Here is a 21711-nt window from a genome sequence, read left to right as displayed (position 1 = left end):
AACACATAGTTAATTTCATGTACATATATCAATGTAAGCAACTGGGTTAAACACCAAATTGTTCATTAATTAACCTTTTCATATAGTGAAGCAAGAACATTTCAGCACATGGTTCCTGTTACAAATTTAGCTTATGACTGATGGTTAATTGGATTTTGTTTTTTAAATGTGTTCAATTCACAAAATGAAGTTGTACGGTTGTTGAGTTTATGCTGTATTAAACTGGAATGTACTTATTTCCATTTATTGTTATATCCACACCTAGCTATTTCAGTTAACCTTTGATTAGACTTTGTTGATTATTTGTACAATTACAATGTTGAAGTTTTCCATCTAGTTGAGTGTAATGAAGCAATTAAATTCATGCATTGCCGCATTTTTTGGTTCTGAATTATTTTCTGTTTTTTGTTTTTTGTTTTTTGTATTTTTTTTTTTTTTGTATTTGTTGAATGCTATGAAAATGCAAATAATTAATTTATCATACATAAACAATTTAATTCTCACACATTTCCTTTCATTCAATGAATATGAAATGATATTAAACAGCAGGTTTTAGTATGGTTATGTCAAATTGACCCACTATTGAAGTCTCAATTATGTCTGTTTTATATAGATACATAAGTAAATATGAGCATTGTTTAGAAGTGATTGAAAAAAGAAAAGAAGGCACTATATATATGTATAGAGGTCTTAGATTGGAAAGTAAGATATATGAGAGAGAGAGAGAGTTCAAGTAGTATAACTATGTATATGAAAATATACATTTATAAAATATTTTAAAGTTATGTGTTCATATTTTGGCAAAAACTGGGGACAGGGTATAACCATGCAATATTAATTAACTTTTCCCATTTTTTTGATCCAGTAAGAAATTTCAATAAAGATAATTCACCTTTGTTTGAAGCAATACGTATATATACATTTCTGAGTATGATATGTACATGTATCTTTGATAAGGTTCTTAAGTGCAGCTACTGACCGTGATGTTATTGTTTTATAATTAAAATTATGGTATTACATTACATTATCTACTCTACAACTAATACTATTTTGATTAAAATAAACCAAAAATGCATGTTTCCTTGTTTAAACCAAAAGGGATGAACTGTGCCTCAAGAAATAACTAAAAAATATTACGTTCCTCTTTTATGCTTCTGAATATTTCTAAGTTTAAGGATATATATATGGATAACTAATCAAAGTATTTAAAGTATTGGACATACGGTATGCTTTTTTAGTGTTAGTAATATCTTGAAAGTTAGCTTTTAAATCATGTTTTTTTTAAATTCAACAAAATTATACTTCCTAGAAGAGTTAAATTTATCTTTAAGTTAGTCATTTATAATTTTTTAACCATTGTTTGTCAAATAAACTCTAAAATATTTAATAAACTTAATAGGTATTTTCAGTATATTTTTTCTCTATTATTGAATCTTCTTAATCTGTTATTTCCCTCCATGACTTGAACACGTCTTTCCGGAAAAGGTTTTTACACTTGAATAATCAATTGGTAAACATTCTGAAAGAAAATTAAATAAAACTTCCTTAATAGCATATTTTTTTCAAATAACACTACGTATCCAGGTTAGTTAAGTTTCAAGGCTTCAATAAAAGACTTGATGTTAATCATTATAAACCATTAAACCAGTGATATTAGTCATATTTAACACTGGCTTACATTTCTCCTGGCCAAATCATGTGTGCTCATTCCTAAATAACCATTATAAACCATTAAACCAGTGATATTAGTCATATTTAACACTGGCTTGCATTTCTCATGACCAAATCATGTGTGCTTATTCCTAAATAACCATTATAAACCATTAAACCAGTGATATTAGACATATTAAACACTGGCTTGCATTTCTCATGGTTGGATCATATTAGCTGAGTACTAAATAACCATTATAAACCATTAAACCAGTGATATTAGACATATTTAACACCAGCTTGCATTTCTCATGGTTGGATCATATTGGCTGAGTACTAAATAACCATTATAAACCATTAAACCAGTGATATTAGACATATTTAACACTGGCTTGCATTTCTCATGGTTGGATCATATTGGCTGAGTACTAAATAACCATTATAAACCATTAAACCAGTGATATTAGACATATTTAACACTGGCTTGCATTTCTCATGGCCAAATCATGTGTGCTCATTCCTAAATAACCATTATAAACCATTAAACCAGTGATATTAGACATATTTAACACTGGCTTGCATTTCTCATGGCCAAATCATGTGTGCTCATTCCTAAATAACCATTATAAACCATTAAACCAGTGATATTAGACATATTTAACACTGGCTTGCATTTCTCATGGCCAAATCATGTGTGCTCATTCCTAAATAACCATTATAAACCATTAAACCAGTGATATTAGACATATTTAACACTGGCTTGCATTTCTCATGGCCAAATCATGTGTGCTCATTCCTAAATAACCATTTTAAACCATTAAACCAGTGATATTAGACATATTTAACACTGGCTTGCATTTCTCATGGCCAAATCATGTGTGCTCATTCCTAAATAACCATTATAAACCATTAAACCAGTGATATTAGACATATTTAACACTGGCTTGCATTTCTCATGGCCAAATCATGTGTGCTCATTCCTAAATAACCATTATAAACCATTAAACCAGTGATATTAGACATATTTAACACTGGCTTGCATTTCTCATGGCCAAATCATGTGTGCTCATTCCTAAATAACCATTATAAACCATTAAACCAGTGATATTAGACATATTTAACACTGGCTTGCATTTCTCATGGTTGGATTATATTGGTTGAGTACTAAATAACCATTATAAACCATTAAACCAGTGATATTAGACATATTTAACACTGGCTTGCATTTCTCATGGCCAAATCATGTGTGCTCATTCCTAAATAACCATTATAAACCATTAAACCGGTGATATTAGACATATTTAACACCGGCTTGCATTTCTCATGGTTGGATCATATTGGCTGAGTACTAAATAACCATTATAAACCATTAAACCAGTGATATTAGACATATTTAACACTGGCTTGCATTTCTCATGGTTCAATCATATTGTGCTGCATTCCTAAATAACCATTATAAACCATTAAACCAGTGATATTAGACATATTTAACACTGGCTTGCATTTCTCATGGCCAATCATGTGTGCTCATTACTAAATAACCATTATAAACCATTAAACCAGTGATATTAGACATATTTAACACCGGCTTGCATTTCTCATGGTTGGATCATATTGGCTGAGTACTAAATAACCATTATAAACCATTAAACCAGTGATATTAGACATATTTAACACTGGCTTGCATTTCTCATGGCCAAATCATGTGTGCTCATTCCTAAATAACCATTATAAACCATTAAACCGGTGATATTAGACATATTTAACACTGGCTTGCATTTCTCATGGTTGGATCATATTGGCTGAGTACTAAATAACCATTATAAACCATTAAACCAGTGATATTAGACATATTTAACACTGGCTTGCATTTCTCATGGCCAAATCATGTGTGCTCATTCCTAAATAACCATTATAAACCATTAAACCAGTGATATTAGACATATTTAACACTGGCTTGCATTTCTCATGGTTGGATCATATTTTGCTGAGTACTAAATAACCATTATAAACCATTAAACCGGTGATATTAGACATATTTAACACTGGCTTGCATTTCTCATGGCCAAATCATGTGTGCTCATTCCTAAATAACCATTATAAACCATTAAACCAGTGATATTAGACATATTTAACACTGGCTTGCATTTCTCATGGTTGGATCATATTGGCTGAGTACTAAATAACCATTATAAACCATTAAACCACTGATATTAGACATATTTAACACTGGCTTGCATTTCTCATGGCCAAATCATGTGTGCTCATTCCTAAATAACCATTATAAACCATTAAACCAGTGATATTAGACATATTTAACACTGGCTTGCATTTCTCATGGTTGGATCATATTGGCTGAGTACTAAATAACCATTTAAAACCATTAAACCAGTGATATTAGACATATTTAACACTAGCTTGCATTTCTCATGGTTGGATCATATTGGCTGAGTACTAAATAACCATTATAAACCATTAAACCACTGATATTAGACATATTTAACACTGGCTTGCATTTCTCATGGCCAAATCATGTGTGCTCATTCCTAAATATCCATTATAAACCATTAAACCAGTGATATTAGACATATTTAACACTGGCTTGCATTTCTCATGGCCAAATCATGTGTGCTCATTCCTAAATAACCATTATAAACCATTAAACCGGTGATATTAGACATATTTAACACCGGCTTGCATTTCTCATGGTTGGATCATATTGGCTGAGTACTAAATAACCATTATAAACCATTAAACCACTGATATTAGACATATTTAACACTGGCTTGCATTTCTCATGGCCAAATCATGTGTGCTCATTCCTAAATAACCATTATAAACCATTAAACCAGTGATATTAGACATATTTAACACTGGCTTGCATTTCTCATGGTTGGATCATATTGGCTGAGTACTAAATAACCATTATAAACCATTAAACCAGTGATATTAGACATATTTAACACAAGCTTGCATTTCTCATGGCCAAATCATGTGTGCTCATTCCTAAATAACCATTATAAACCATTACACCAGTGATATTAGACGTATTTAACACTGGCTTGCATTTTTCATGGTTGGATCATGTGTGCTCATTCCTAAATAATCAGTATAAGTCATTAATTAAAACAGTGATATTAGACATATTTAACACTGGCTTGCATTTCTCATGGTTGGATCATATTGGCTCATTCCTTAATAACCATTATAAACCATTAAAACAGTGACATTAGACATATTTGACACTGATTAGTCTTTCCCGTTGGCTTCCTATTACTGTATTGAGTTGATATACTGTCACAGTCCATAAATAATTTAATAGTGTGTTTTGAGAATTATCTTTGATATTCACTAAGTTGTTGGAAATGCTTGCTATTTAACAGGTGATGTCTTGTATCGGTTTATACCTGGAAATGTAAATGGAGCTGAAGTACTTCTAAGGGACAGAGTAGAAGCCATCCTAGCTGAATTCCATGGTAGTGCCTTTGGTGGACATAGCGGAATAAACAAGACTATCCAATCCATAAGGGCCAGATATTGGTGGTTTGGACTAACAGACACAGTGAAAGACTATGTAAGTAAATTGAATATAATGCAGTTGATCAGTTTTGTAATTTGGTTATTACAGTATGTTTCAAATGGGAATTAAGGAAGACAATTAAATATGTATTTTGATTGATTTTTTTTTTAAGTCTCTGATCTGGTATTGTCTGAGCTTGACTTCTAAACTTTTGACATTATTTGATGAAATTATAGCATGATCACCAATTTGCAATGAAATGACTTTAGGTCACTGTGACAGGTAAAATATGTGCAAATAAGTTTTAATAATAACGTCTCGTCCAGATAAAAGGATATAAGCTTAAGGTCATTTAAGATGTAGCTTCATCACCCTTTCTAAAGTGAAGTGTCATTGGAGTTTGGTGACCTTGATCTCAAGGTCAGAGATCAAGGTCAAAGGTGTGACTTAAATAATTGCTACATGTAGTATATCTAGTACACTTGTATATGTACTTCATGTCTATGCTGTAGACAACAAAAACGTCCAACATTGTCGCTTAATCTCAAATTTCATACGTAGCTTCCCCTTGTTTGAAAAGTACTGGAGGGATGTTTCTCAATTTACACAGATTAGTAATATATTAGAGGAAGGGAAAAATAGAGAGAAGATCAATCTGTCATGAAACCTATAAAGATCATTCAATGGTGGTCGCCAAGATCCCTCTGGGATCTCTTGTTTTCAAATATACAAGTTTCCTGAAAATATGAATCATTTTTTGTTCACTGAAATTCACTTGCACACATCTATATATGGGCATATTAAGATTGTTTTCAGTGCTCAAGTGTCTGCATTCCTGGATGGAGTTTGTTCTTATTTCAATATTAGAGTTCTGTTAAAAAGTAAAACAAAGATTTTTTATCACACAGATCAAGTCATGTGAACCATGCCAGAAGTCAGACCCTCTGAAGCCAGGACTGAAACCTGAGTTAAAGCAAATCAAGGTATTTTAATATGAGATCTCATTGTTTAACTCATTTACTCTCTGATATAGGTATACTCATGAAATGGCTAAAACTCCCTAATGATGTCAATGAAGGGAATTGGCTGTGTTGTTACCTCGTACCCTGGCTCACATCACTAATTGAAATTTACCCTCTTCCTTATGGCAAAAATTGTCTTTAGGTGCTCAATCTTCACAACATTTAAAAGACATAATACATTACAGATTTCACAAGATATAGTAATGGCATTGATCATTGAGTTAATAGTACAACATTTTTGATGGATTCAAACAATACCTTGTAATAAGAATTAAGCGGAATGAGTAGCTATAGTTTTTATTAGTAAATGAGTCTTTTGGTATATTTTGAAGTTCAAAACTGTTTGGTTGGAATTGCATTTCATATGCTCAACAACACTTTAATATATATCCTATATCAATCTTAGATACTATTAAAGATAGTGACAAATCATAAAATTTGTCTCACTAATGCATGTTTGTACATAAGAATTTCAGAACACATTATTTCTTTGTAGGTCTCTAGCCCGTTTGAACTGGTTGGTGTTGACCTAGTTGGACCTCTGACTGAGACAGAAACTGGCAACAAATACATATTCACTGCTACAGATTACTTCACCAAGTGGGTTGAAGCTTTTCCAATACCATCAAAGCATGCCACTGTTGTTGCCAGATGCTTCAAGCAGCTGTTTGCCCGTCATGGAGCAATGAATGCCATACTAACAGACCAGGGAAAGGAGTTTGTGAACCAGGTAAACGTTATGTCTATTTTTAATTTTTCAATTTTCATATCTGGCTAATTTAACTCACTGTAACTCACTGTAGTTGAGGTCATTGTTAGTCTTCGACTACGATCGACGCATCTACTGTAATGACTGGTGTTGACTTCTGGTCATTTCCTACCATATAGCATACTGGATTGAATTTTCCAAGGTGGTGTCTCCAAGTTCGGTTCAGGCCTGATTTAAAGCTTTTCAAATTTTGAAAGTATTTGATGATATTAATTTGATGTAAAAGCAAGGATAATCTATAAGAGGTAGAATTTACCTCTCCATTTAGGAAAGCTAGATTGACTCTGATCATTTGTTACAAAAGTACAATTAATTTCATTATTCTGAAAATAACCTAATAGGTGGGATATATATATATGAGTTGGCCCGCAGATGATGGTTCTAGTTGAATCTAGGTGATCCATCCCATCAGTCAAAGTTGATATTTCCAATTAGTGGTTAAAAAGAATAAAATACCAAAGGAAAATATATGTTTTGGCTCTATCTCAAACACTACCAGTTAATAGTCACAGGAATATTCATATAAAAAATGTAAACATAAAAGTACCGATTGTATGAATTACATTTTAATAAACCTTTTTGTCTTTTTCTGTCAGGTGAATGATCAACTCTGTACCGAATGGAACATCCAGCATAGAGTAACGGCAGCATATCATCCTCAGACCAATGGACTAGACGAAAGAACTAATCAGACATTGAAGGCGTAAGTTTTTTTGACAAGACTATTATTGTTTGGCATTGTTTGTCTTTTCAGTGCAATTATTTTTTTTTACCTGGAGATCACCTTCATTTTACATTAAATAATTTATCATCATGATATGTAGTAGAATTTTTAAAGAAGGCATTTCAATTAAAATATTTTTTACAGAAAGGCATTTTTTATTTGAGTATTTAGTTTTACTATTATCAAACATAGGAATCTTATTGATCTTGTCTGTAGTTTCTCTCCAGGAGGGATATTTCTCACTTTTAAAATGTTGATTCTCCTTGGTCCCTATGTAGCATGTTTCATTTTGAGTCTGATTTGAAAACAGAGTGGCTGACAGGTAGCCATTTTTGATTTTGACATTTTAAGTTTGTTATGATTTTTTCAAAGTACTTGAGAACTGACAGTTTTGTGTTGTAACACAATTAAGCTATGTTGATCAGAATTAAAGTAGTTTGCCAACTAAGCTCTTGGTGTCAAAGGTCAAGGTCAAATATATGTATCTCTTACTTATAAACATTAAATCATATGATGAAGCAAATACACAAGATGTGAAAGATGTGAAATACGCAAGATGTGAACTGATCAAAGGTCAAAGTCATGGTGTAGAGGTCAAAGTTACATTTTTAGGTCACATGAGACAAAGTCTCAAGTGACCTTTTCTAATCGCCTTTTATCTGCCGTCGTCTGTCGTGCGTCGTGTGTCGTGTGTCGTCCATCCGTAAACAATTTACATTTTCTTCTCCAAAACCACTGAACCAAATTCAATGAAATTTGGCAGAGAGTTTCTATGGCTAAAGGTCAACTAAAATTGTGAATTATATGGTCCCCATCCCCCAGGGGCCTGAGGGGCAGGGCCAAAAAGGGTCAAATTGACTAAAATTTCAAAAATCTTCTCTCAGATAAGGTTGAATCAAACACTCTTCATAGAGTAAACTTTACTATAGTTTGTATAGGGAAATCACATTTTGGACTATTATTTCAAAAATCTTCTTCTCTACTCTCAGATATGGTAGAATCAAACACTCTTCATAGATGGAAGGGTCTTGAAGGTGCTTTACCAAAATAGTGAATTTCATGAACCTGGGGTCTCACGTTTGCCCCTGGGGAGGGGGTAAACTTTACTATAGTTTCTATAAGGAAATCACATTTTGACTATTTTTGGTTGGATTTGTATTGGAATTCATTCTAACTTGGTTCAAATTATTAGCATAGGATGACAGTTTGATGGTATGTACATGTTGGCCCTGGTTGACGCCCACGGGCTGGTGGGCATGCCAAAAAGGGTCAAATTGACTGAAATTTCAAAAATCTTCTTCTTACAACCCAATTAAGGTAGAATCAAATACTCTTCACAGATGGAAGGGTCTTAAGGTGCTTTACCATAATTGTGAATTTCCTAGCCCTGGGTTCTCACATTTGCCCCATGGGAGGGGATAAACTTTACTTTAGTTATAGGGAAATCACATTTTTGACTATCATTAATTTTGTTTTAGTTGTTTTGAAATTCACTATAAATTTGTTAACATTATCAGCATGGGTGACTGCTTAATGTTATGCACATATTGGCCCTGACTGATCCCAAAAAGTGTCAATCAAATTTACTGAAATATTTAAAAAAAATCAGGTGACCGCCTCTTGTTTGTGTTATCACTGATTTACATTTTTCATGAGATAAGAAATGAAAGTTGGTTTGAATGTAAAAAAGGAATCCTTTTGCCAACTGTCACGGTCACTGGGTCAAAGGTCAAGATCTAGCTTTTTATTAATGACCATTTTGCCTAGACCTTATACAGTAAGCAAACTTAGTTGGAATTAAACAAGGAATCAATTGTCCAAAGATCAAGGTCACTGAATCAAAACCAAAGGGCAATTTAGTTGGAAAGTTCAAACAATGAAATGTGATCAAATTTCTCTAGGTTTGCTTTTGATCTCTGCCCCTATTTTTAGGTCAAGTTCAGTGACCATTTCTAATTTGGAGTTGCCCATCATTAGTAACCATTTTCACATTTTCATCTCTTTCTCAAGAACTTTTTCACATTTTCATCTCTTTCTCAAAAACTCCTGAACCATTTTTGATGAATTTTTTACAGAAATCTTTATTGGCTAAACAATTTAACCAAAATTTTAAATTGTATAATCCCCACCACCCAGGGCCCTCAAGGTGGGGCCAGAAGTGGTCAAATTAACTGATATTTCAAAATTTTCTTCTCCCAGACCCAGACATGGCAGAATCAAATATCATTGGCATTGGTTTTTCAATATTAACATTTTGATGCAAGTGTTTAAAGGCACATTTATATGTGGTGTCCATGCAGTGTTATACTATCCCCTTTCAGAGTTAACCTTACATTTTTTTGGAAAAAAAACCCTGCTTTTTGATATCTTTTGGTGTTAACAGGCATTAATGCAGCATTTAAAATTGTATTAGAGTACTGATATTCGACATCTGTGTCCCTGTGGGGTTTAACCATCACATTCCTGAGTTGAACTGAAAGATATTTTGTGAATTTAATATGCTTTTTGACATGTTTGGCAAAACAATACCAATTGATATATTTAAATCATTTATTGACAAACATTTGCAATATGACTTATGTTGTTCTACAACAGCTCTTGTTAGGGATAGAATATCTTACGGGTATCTTATAGATATCTTCTGGTGTTTTATCGAAATTGTGACTTTCTTGTATATCCTACAGTAAATTTGGACTAGCCCCTCGATCCTTCAAGGGGATGGGGAGAGGGTGGATGATGTATATCCACTGCTCATACATAATTGACATAGAATCTTATCCCTAATTTCTCAACATCTTAAATCTTTATTTTCATTTCATGATGTCATCCAATCGAATATGGGTGTATTACATTATTTAACGGCAGGATGGGTCAGTTATGTGATAAATTTGTATAATTATTTCAGTACTCTGCGTAAGATGGTCAATGAGCATCAGACTAACTGGGATGCCTTTTTGGATGGAGCTTTGTTTGCCATGAGAACCAAACCACAATCCAGCACAAAGTACAGTCCATTCTTTCTTCTGTATGGCCGAGAAGCAAGGTACCCAAGTCAGCTCCCAAAAGACTTTGGAAACAACTTACAGGTTAGTTCTAGTACACTTTCCTGTTATTTTCAGCTCACCTGGCTTGAAGGGCCAGAGAGCTTATGCCATACAAAGTACAGCATATGTCAACATTTAAATCACTACTTGTCATAAAGTAATATATAGAAATTTAACCAAATTTGATCAAAAACATCCCTGGTTTGGAAAAGCTTCCTCTTCCAATTTCTATTAGGACTGGTCAAATTTGATGAATAATGTGTTATGGTGTAGTTTATCTGTCTGTTAATTTTTGTTATCTCCTACATTTTTCTAACAATCTCTTTGAAACTTGGTATTCATTATAATTATGATAGGAAATTGTATTACCCTGAAAAGGTTTTAATTTCATTATTTTTGAACAAGTTTATTTCAGTGATGAAAATTCTTGTCACATCATTCCTATTTTTATCCTGCCATCATCAGATGGTGGACTATTCAAATCGCCCTGCATCCATCATCTCTATGTCCATAACAATCCTTGTTATCATTATGTCAAAGTACTGGAGGTACATTTCTATAACATGATGAGTAGGTTCCCCTTAGTTCCCAGTTGTGTTAAAACAAAATGACTGACAGGTGGCCATCTTTGATTTTGAGAACTAGAAGATTTTTGTAGCTACATTGTATTAAAGTACTGGAGGAGTGTTTTGCAAACTTCACTTGTTCTTGTCATCAGATTATGAAGAGGGAAAAAAAGAAATGGAAAAGTAATGAAATCAGTCTGACATAGAACCATTAGAGATTGTTCAATGGTGTACACCAAGATTCCCCTGGTCTCCTGTTAATTAGAAAAATGGATATAAATAATTTCTTGAAAAGTACTGAAGGAATATTGCTCAAATTTTGCTTGTAGGTTCCCATTGGTATCAAGTTGTGTCAATTCAATTTAGATTTTTGATGAGAAAAATAGAATGGTCGTCAGACACCCATCTTAGATTTGAAGAATTAAAGTTTGTTATATTATCACTATTTCTTGAAAAGGGATGTTTCTCAAACTTCACATGTACATGAAGGTTCCATTTGTTCTTTGAATCAGAATATTAAGAAAGAAAAAATAAGGGAGAGTTATAGAAGATCAGTGTGACACAGAACCGATCATTGAATTGTGGGTACCAATTTTCCCCTGGGATCGCTCGTTAGCCTCATTTTTGAAAATTAATTGATAGGCTTTATATAAGATATGAAGTTGTTTTTGCGTTATTGCTCAATAATGTAAAAAAAAATATTACAGTTATATAAACCCTTAAATTTAAAAATTCAGGCTATAATGAAATCAATTTTTTAAAAAGATGTGGTATACCTATTATTAGTTTGTATTTTTTATCCCCCACATAGGAAATGATGATGTAGGTTCTATTCTGCAGTCAGACATAGCCAGAATGAGATAATTCAGCACTATCAGGGTATTGATTAATTAATAAATCTAATTTACTGAATTTGAAAATACTTCCTACACATTGACAGAACTAATGGATGGCAGTGCATAAAGTAACTCGTGTGACACCTGAGACAAAGTGCGACATCTCTTGTGCATCCATAAACTATTTACATTTTGCCTTCTCCAAAATCACTGGAACAAATATCGATATGGGTAAATTATTGTCCATTTCGGTAATTAAACTGACAGTTCATACAGCCGCTAATTGTGAATTCTTAAGAGAGAGAGAGATCGAGAGAGCATGTGATTTGAAATACTTCTTGGTCAAATAAACACAGCATATATTTTACATATACAGTGGGCATCGAAGAACATATTTGAGTTCATTCTCTCTGAAAATGATGTAAATTCCATGTTTTTTTCGGTCCGTGTCTGGTAACATGAATGAAGAACTTGTATCTTTGGGTGACAAAAATGCAGTGAAATGTCCTTAGACATGGACAATTGATTTTTTTTTTGTTGGCGACTTGCAATTCTCACGGTAACGGCAATTTTTATATAACATTTATATTTTCTAAAACAGATTTTTGACATTTAATTCAACTTGTGCTTGCATATGCATCTCTATTTGAATACAGATATCTGAATTAAATAGGTAAAAACCCAAATACTATTTTTTGTAGCTTGTCATAGTTTATACTCATGGTACCAGGATTTAATGTGGGTTATTGTTTTCAAATAATATGAGAGCTACATGTATCACCAAAACAGCTATGTCCTATGCATCATGAGGTATGCGATTATTTATTTAATCCTTTCTATTTTTATTTAAAAATGATTTACAATTCAGTAAACTGTGTTGTTTATAAATATTCATTTGGAATATGTCCATAAATACTTTCATCAAATAAAGAAAAACAACAGATTTTGGCTCATGTAAAGTATACAGTGACGCCCACATGTGACAGGGATATATAACAAGTGTCGCTGCCTGTGGTGACACCCCCATCATCTCGACAGTCCGATTCCTGTTGTCAGGGGTAGGCTATTGATCATGCTGTTCCGGGGGTTCCCTCCCTCTGTCTCCTCAGGCAAAACAGCAGGTAGAATATATAATTATCTGACCAATATTTCACGGCAGGTAAGATTACCCTATGGCGTAATTTAGAGTATATTTAACTCCGATCGATATGCAGGTACAGTATATTGCCTACACTGGCTATTTTGTACACAGTCATTCTAAAAACGCAATGACAGTCGCCGCCGACATTGTAACGCGATCATTGTAACAGTGCAATATCTGTTAACATATTTAATGACGTAAAACACACAACTCATGACCTGTTCCAATGACAAACTGTTCTGGCTTGCAAGTCTCACGGTTCTTGCAACTCTCACGGCGACCGGTGCCCCCTCCGTGAAACTTACAAGTACCGGAAGCGGAACTTGCAACTCTCACGGACTTGCAAAGTACACGCTACAACGTCATGATGATCAATTCCAAGACGTGTCGAGGTCATCCGAGGTCATTCCTGTCATCGACGTTTCTTACGATCACCATCCTACCCTCCTTTGAGAGATATGTAAAAGGCTATAAAGATGTAAACAATTTCGATTGAGGTAACAAGTAGCATATTGAATCCAACACCTAATCAAAATGTGCTTTGTATACTCATAAGCGTGGGTAAATCTCCTATATAGACTATCTTCAATACACAATAATAAGATAATAGACACGGGTCTACGTAAAGGGGAATAACTCGTATTTGTTTTAGTTCTCCAAATTATTTTCTATTACACCCCGTTGACAGGGGAACTTTTATTCTTATCAGCTTGACTTTAATCAAACTCACGTAAACAGGTAGACTTTGATGAAACTCAAGTAAACAGGTAGACTTTGATCAAACTCAAGTAAACAGATAGACTTTGACCAAACTCAGTAAACAGGTAGACTTTGATAAAACTCAAGTAAACATGTAGACTTTGACCAAACTCAGTAAACAGATAGACTTTGACCAAACTCAGTAAACAGATAGACTTTGATCAAACTCAAATAAACAGGTAGACTTTGATCAAACTCAAGTAAACAGGTAGACTTTGATAAAACTCAAGTAAACAGATAGACTTTCACCAAACGCAGTAAACAGATGACGTTGAATTATACCCGGTACAGTGTAATGTCATTTGAATCCTGCTGTCTACTTCGCAGTGAATAAATTTTGGTATCACGAAATAGCCATTAAGAACCAGAAGATTTCAGTTCCTTAAATACAAACAGACATACAAACCCTCATCTTCGGATACCCACGGCGGATTGCAATTATGAAAAGTGTAGCGTATCATATTGCAATCAACCTTGGGTATCCGACGATGACAAACCCTTGAAACAAAATACAAAATTAGTATTATAAACAACTATGATCTTGTATGTAGTCAGTAATTAAGGAAGCTACCCAAAGTACCAGTGATATGATACATATAAACATCCATTGTTGGGACAGTATTTCACTTTCCACTCGGTCGTGAGAAGTGTAAGAATATGCCAAGAAATCTATGTATTCTGTTCACTCCAGAATTTACTCTCGAATGGCGCGGAGTAAAATAGTTTAGTTTAAATCGTAAAAATGACCCTAAAACCCATTCCAAACATTAAGACTTATACGTCCGATGTCATGTGGCGAGGGGCACATTCGGGGAGTTCCGAGTGAGTCTTACCAGACAGAAACCCAAAGTTGTCAGGTTTCTTTCGCCAAATCGGTTTCCCTTGCTTAGTAGTTTAGGTAGATCCTGGATACTTTGAATCCTCTTCAAAAATGAATCTTGTGGTTTCATTGATAGCCACCATCCTACAAGATAAAAGTCATATTCTGATAATGCGAATTTCTGCTACTAACTTAAGAACTTAATAATCATATTCTGATGGCGCGAATTTCTGATACTAACTGAAGTTTTATTTTGCCCATGTGTTAACCACTATAAGTTTGGTATTCTACCACGTTTGCTATGCAACACCAGTTTTGATTGGTTTAAAACTGTGTATAATTTGCCAGTAATCCACTCTCGTGTCAATAATACACGCTCGTGAGTCACGGCTGTTACAATCTTTCCCCTCCAAAATCGTGCATTTGTAAACAAACATGGCGGCGCCAAAACGTTTGAACGTCGGAGACCGTGAATTTTACAACGGAGAAATTTGCCAGATTGTTAATTTCTATCAACACAGAGCAGAATTTGCTAAACAATATGCTGTGAGGTCTATTTCCACAGGCAACCTTTGGAGAGCATTTCTACATGAATTGCTGACCGACATCCCCGAATTTAGGAAAGTTCTCGTAACGTTGCCGTCAACTGGCTTGGGATTGACGTCAGCTTTTGAATATTCATTAGAACGCGCGCCTTTATCATTTCTTGTGAATTGTAACAGACATGTAGCGACACATTTCCCGGGGTTTCTTTGCCGTTTTTAGCTCTCTGGACGGAGTCCAGGAGAGCTTACGCAGTCATTCTCATGTTTTTGCCGGAAGTAGAATTATTAAAAGTTTGTGGACAGAGGATATCAGAAACAGTGGGACTGTCAGAATGGATTTCAAGACACATGATTGGGGTCGACACGAACTAGATTTGACAAGAAATTTGAGTTGTTAAATGATTTCATTTTCGAGTAATCGTCAATTAACGGTGTCATTTTGGACATTCTCGGTGTCACAGGGACATGCCGAACGTTATTCTGAGGAGTTATGTGGCAAAGTTCCTATATCAACCCACTGTAATGTGTATATAACAATGTGCTGCAACACACGTATCCCTGTGACGCTGCAAAAATTTGCTGCTATGCGTGTTACATTATACACATTATGTCGTCTGCTACAGTGTACAGGGTGTCTCGCGAAGTATATGTGTATACGTCCCTGGCAAACACTGATATGGAATATTACTATGTATTCTTAGTAGTTCCAATTGTTTATCTTCTCTCATAATAATAACTTGATTTCTTGAAAGCATGGGAATGGAGCCCTATCTTTAAATCGGCAAAAGTTCCGGCCTATCACAAGGAGACTTGACACGAACACACCGCAGCCTCCCAAAACACACATATGCACTCACCACACTCATACATGTCGCACGCACGGGAGGCCGTCCTTAAATGACCTTAGATGTTAAAAGGACGTTAAACAAAATAAACCAAACCAAACCAAACCAGAGCTATTACTTAGTATTTGAAATATGTCCTGTTACCCAGTGTATAGCTTTAAATCACTAATACATGTAACTGTTGACAAATGTGTTTTGGGTATAAAATGTACCATGTGTAAATATGGTAAATATCAGAAAACTTGTGATAATTTAAATCAAATTTGGAGAGAATATAGGTTTCTAATTGATTATAGTCATATGCATATATATTGATGATTTGTATTATGTAGTGATAATGTGCAAGCTGAAAGTATGTCGCATTGGTACTATATTGATGACCAATTTGACATGTGACCTTTGGTGACTAATAAATGAATAACATTTCTCTAGTCATATACATCGGAAAACAGTGAAAATATTATGAGATGAAACAGGACACAATTCTCTATAAGAGTACAAAATTTCATTTGAAACGATCTATACACAAAGTCAGGAAAATTCATTGAAAAAGTTGAAAATACAGAGAATATATAGCAAAATTAAAAGAAAAATAAGACTGAAATTGGCAAGGAACTGTATATACAAACAAGCTGGATTTCTAATCAACGTCCAGAGAGCTACGAGGCCCTTGGCCTCTTGTTCTATTAGGAAGAGGTATATCTCAGAACTAAACAGTACATGGTAGAATAGAAATAATCAACTTTGACTCGTGTATTGTTGCAGGATATACAACTCGGACTCGGAAATTTTGCAATTCTGCGGCCTTCGTTATTAATTTAATTGCAAAATATCCTCGTCCTCGTTGTATATCCTGCAACAATACACGAATCATCGTTAATTATTTCTTAAATAAAGATAACATTCCAGATGAAATGTAGACAAGAAATAAACAATGGGATTCGACGACGCTTATAAGGGACAAATCATTTCATTATGACATGTAGTATTGCTGATAAAATGTTTATATACACGTAATAATAACACTACATTTTAAATTAACTTCGCGAGTTTCCCCCGAAAACTCTCAAGCTGTATCTATCGTCTACAAATCAAAGAAACTAGACTAGGTGTTAGATCCATTTCGATGTTATATACCCAAAGGTACACTTGATGACCTGTTAATGACGGGGAACGTTATCTCTGATACAGATATGTACCACCGACATACCAATAACATACAAACAAAACGATACTAGATTGCTGTCAATAAATACTTGGAAATTTCGGGAATGTCATGAGAAATGGGTAGTGTCGGTACTTTTATGTCGACAGAGAGTCCTTAAAAACTGTTAACAACTTAATGCGAACCGTTAACACAGTACACTCTGTACCACCATAGCAAGTTACTGTCGTTTATGTATATTTTGTACTTACCATCAAAACAGTGGAGTGGGTAGTTACAGAACAGCGCACCGTCTACGTAGAAGTCTGTTTCACCACTCGGTAAAGTTTTCGTGATAGGTTGGAAGGCACCTGTGGAGGATTAAAAACAATAAGACTCGTAGCAGTATGGTTAAATATTACATCAACAAATTGGCATGCTTGCTGACCAACTAGAGAGGTAGCTGGCCAGGCTGCGATATTGAGATTATCGTTAGAAGTTTTGATGGGAGTTTGATGGCGAATGATGTATCATACCAGCATTTTTGTAACTTCTGATGGAGTTTCATGCCGGGTTAACAATCATCATTGCATTTCACATGAACGATATGGTATTTTAAATTTACTCTCACCTGGTGCCATCACGGAGTATGATGTAATAATGTATATGGCTTGTTATACAAGCATCACATTCGATATGGTGTTCATGTTTCGCGTTTGAATGCAAGTGGTGTTAACACAAACGTATTATTAACAATAATTTATTTAACATATCTCTACAGCCTTTCTGGGTTTTTATAATAGCTTCCAAATAAATTGGAATAAAAGGATGTGCAAAGTCGACTATGGTGTGGTTTTGACTAAACTCAGACCATATATTTCTAATAGCTTGTCTCAGCCCGTAAAAGAGTGTATGAGATGGGGAAAATCATATAATCTGTAAAACTCTTCATAAGAATAAAAACAGTTATTATTTTTATACATCAAGTCCGACAGATATCTTACTCCTTTAATCTTACTCCTTTATCAAACCAAGTTTGATAAAAAAAACTGGGGTATTATTCAATTTGACATACATAACCTGATTATACTCATTGTTAAACACTATCAATGAACAGCGTGTTAAAGGGGAACAACTCATGGTTGAAAGTGTAAAGAGAATACTTGTGGACTATTACAATATGGGAAAATATACATCAACCATAAATGGTAGGTACACTGTATTCACTCACAAATGGAGGCTTTTTCGTAATCTTTTTGATCAATAGACAGAAAGAATTGATTCATGCATTTTGTCATCACCTCTATCATATCATTTTATACCATATGCTGCCTTCTATGAAAGGTTTTTTTCTCCATGTATTATTCACCTATTAGTTATAGCTAAGCTACATACCCTGTTTTCAAGTTATATATATATACAGTATGGGTATGCAAGTGTGTGTGGAAGTTGTCTTTGTTTCTTTCTGTATCACGTAATTACTTTATGTGGAAAATCTGAACAAAAATATTAAAAGTAAAAAACAATAATTTATTTTAACAATATAAATATATACATGTTTATCACTAATTCATTCGTAAACCATTGTTCGTTAGTGCACTCTACGAAAAAACACTCTTGTAAGTGATATTTGGTATTCATTAACACTCGTGAAAAATCTAAAGGTAGTACAGGGTGCTTTAGAAAACATATCCCCAATTTAAACCTTAATAAAATGGAAACGCACATTTATAAATTGTAGAATTTTCAAACGATGACATCAATACAATTTGATTACAATATAACTTAATCTGCAATAGATATATGTTTTATTTCTATTTTTAGTTTTTATTGAGATTTAAAGTGGGGACACTGTTTTCTGAAACACTTTGTATATACAATATGACAGGAAATTACATTATATTGACAATTTTCAGAAACAAAGATTATCTGTGAGCCCTGGTAATCCTCGATCCTTGAAATAAAACAGTTACATGTACAAACGTTTATTTGCCACGGCTATTTTCGTTTACCTGGGTAGGAAACAGACATGCGCAGAGCCCGGCGGACACTCATTTTCGGAGTTGTTTTTGGGTGACAATACTCTTCCTGCATGTTATTTACGTTGATGATGACAATACACAGTTCCTTGTCGTATTTCTTATAGACCTAGAATACACAGCATAAAGTATTAAGGTATGTATATCAGGTAGCAGGCTAATGTATCACAACACGATTACATTACCAGTTCACACCTTTGGTCAATGTAACGTTAATTCTTAACATTGGAGAAGTTTTGGAAAGACGTAATGTCGTATGAATAACATCTAGTGGCCACAAATAATAGCGCTGTATCTATGTCTAAAGCCATAGCTGAGGGCGATATCCATGTTTAAGTCTTACACAATCATTCTGACAACTAATATATTAAAACCATACATTTTCTGTAAGATGTGCAATAATAGAACATCTATCCTGCCAATGATGGCTACTTAACCTGTTCGAATGTGACGTCAGGATTCCCGGTCTTCTTCTCCAGTATGTAACCGAAGTAGTCGTATAGTTTGTTACCCGGATGTAAACCATATCGCCGTATAAGGTTCGGGATAAAACTAAGGTAGCTACAGCGGGCATCTGGAAATCAAGATATACAGTTATAAGCTTCACACACAAAGAGTTCTTACGCGATGAACATTGACAAAAGAATATTTTAGGAATACCGAAGAAATTTACTTAAAATCGATAAAGCCATAGTACAGTATTAATATAGTGTTGCCCCTTTGAAAGCTGTTCACATACAGTGTCTTGCATTGTCCTTTCGGCCATTTGTAATTATATGTAAAAATGAAAGATATTGCTAAAGAAATGAAGTAGCATTTGTAATACGTATTAAAATAATTAGTTATTAATCATATTATTTTTTGTTTACATTCATAACATCAGGTTCCCTTACCAAACAGAAGCTTGCTACTAATATCCTCTCTAACTAAGTGTTCCATTTCCTCCACTGTGTAAACCCGACTGCCAGAGTGGTCGCAATGATAGCCCCAAAACTGGTGCCAGCGAACCGCTTAATGTTCTTCAGAATACCAAGTCCTTCCAGAACCTATCAAAATGATATCAACATGTTTATCCCAGACTGTTCATCACGGTTATGGTATATTGGCGTTGCTGCATCACAAATACATTCCGTTTCCAGTGATGCCAAATATTACCCCTATTATTCAGTATGGATGACCCAAAATATTACCTAAGATTACTCCTATTATTCAGTATTGGGTATAACGAAATCTTTAAGGTATGGAAAGCTGTAGGAATATTCATTACTTAAAGTCGTAAATTCCTTAGATAATCTTTATCATATGCAGGAAACTAATTGCTATCCCTATTTGTAAATCTGGTGTGTTCCTTATTGACGCCGAATGTACAATGTAAGCACGTGCTCGCCTTACCTGAAGGCCCCCAATATGAGCAGCACCTTTGCTACCTCCGCCCTCAAACACTAGGTTCTCAAACGGAAAATCCTCATCCTTAAGGAAGCAAAAACGTGTCTCTTTACACTCTTCACATTTTGTCGATGTCCGCTGTTCTGAGAAACAAATAGGAATTTGGGAGTTTGAGTGTATTTGTTAAGTTTTAAAAAAAAATGTGTTTTTAAAACGATAAACATAAGAGATTACGAGGTTGAAGCAATTTTAAAACATGTGCTGATTTGTATTAATCGCATTTAAAATAGAAATAAGCTAATCAGTAGAAAATGTCTTTCTGAATATAAGAAATGAAACCCTAAATCAAGTGTGATATTTAGGTACCATCTTACCGATTTGTTTTTCTATGTCATTTCGGTCTTCTTCAGTTAAAACTGAATCGAAATCAAGGCCCGTGTCTTCTTTTGTCCCCACACTGTAACTCCCACCCATGTTTTACGTGGATCAGTACCAGTGTCCAGTATGGTCCACGATCGAGGAGTCCTGCATATATACGAGAGGATACACGCAAACTGGATGTTACAATCGTAGCTTTAAAACTACAAATGAAAAAGTTAAACTTATGCGAAAATTCAAAGTTGTAAGTTATTATCAACTCAATGGAGGCATGTTTTATAATGACTACAATGAAATACATTTATTGGTCACGTGAATCATAAAAAACTGGACATTCTGGACATTAGCCACTTACGCTAATCACATGGGTAGCGTACCTCCTAGGCTGTATGATAAGCGGGATCATTTCAATTTTCCTTATGTTAATTTTCCATTTCTAGATGGTACAAGATTTTTTGGTAACCTTATTAAGTTAAATTGTACGTACTAAGAAAATCGCATGCCATCTCCGCAATGTTAGTCA

At 34.3% G+C, this 21711-nt stretch overlaps 1 protein-coding gene across 1 annotated transcript in view; it reads right to left on the bottom strand.

Moving 5' to 3' along the window:
- LOC117335970 overlaps positions 1-21331 on the bottom strand; it is a 37102-nt gene extending 15771 nt beyond the window's left edge. The window contains exons 1-7 of the mRNA XM_033896266.1: positions 21185-21331; positions 20817-20953; positions 20352-20470; positions 19862-19985; positions 19398-19533; positions 17658-17756; positions 14865-14995 (exon numbers count right to left, since the gene is read on the bottom strand). Coding sequence (XP_033752157.1) covers positions 14865-14995; positions 17658-17756; positions 19398-19533; positions 19862-19985; positions 20352-20470; positions 20817-20953; positions 21185-21284 — 846 coding nt within the window. The 5' untranslated portion in view covers positions 21285-21331. The remainder of the gene's footprint in view (positions 1-14864; positions 14996-17657; positions 17757-19397; positions 19534-19861; positions 19986-20351; positions 20471-20816; positions 20954-21184) is intronic.
- Between the last annotated feature and the right edge of the window lie 380 nt (positions 21332-21711).

Source organism: Pecten maximus, chromosome 10, assembly GCF_902652985.1.
Source record: "Pecten maximus chromosome 10, xPecMax1.1, whole genome shotgun sequence".
Taxonomy (NCBI): domain Eukaryota; kingdom Metazoa; phylum Mollusca; class Bivalvia; order Pectinida; family Pectinidae; genus Pecten; species Pecten maximus.
The sequence above is the reverse complement of the archived record's forward strand: the minus strand, read 5'-3'. Positions and strand labels throughout refer to the sequence as shown.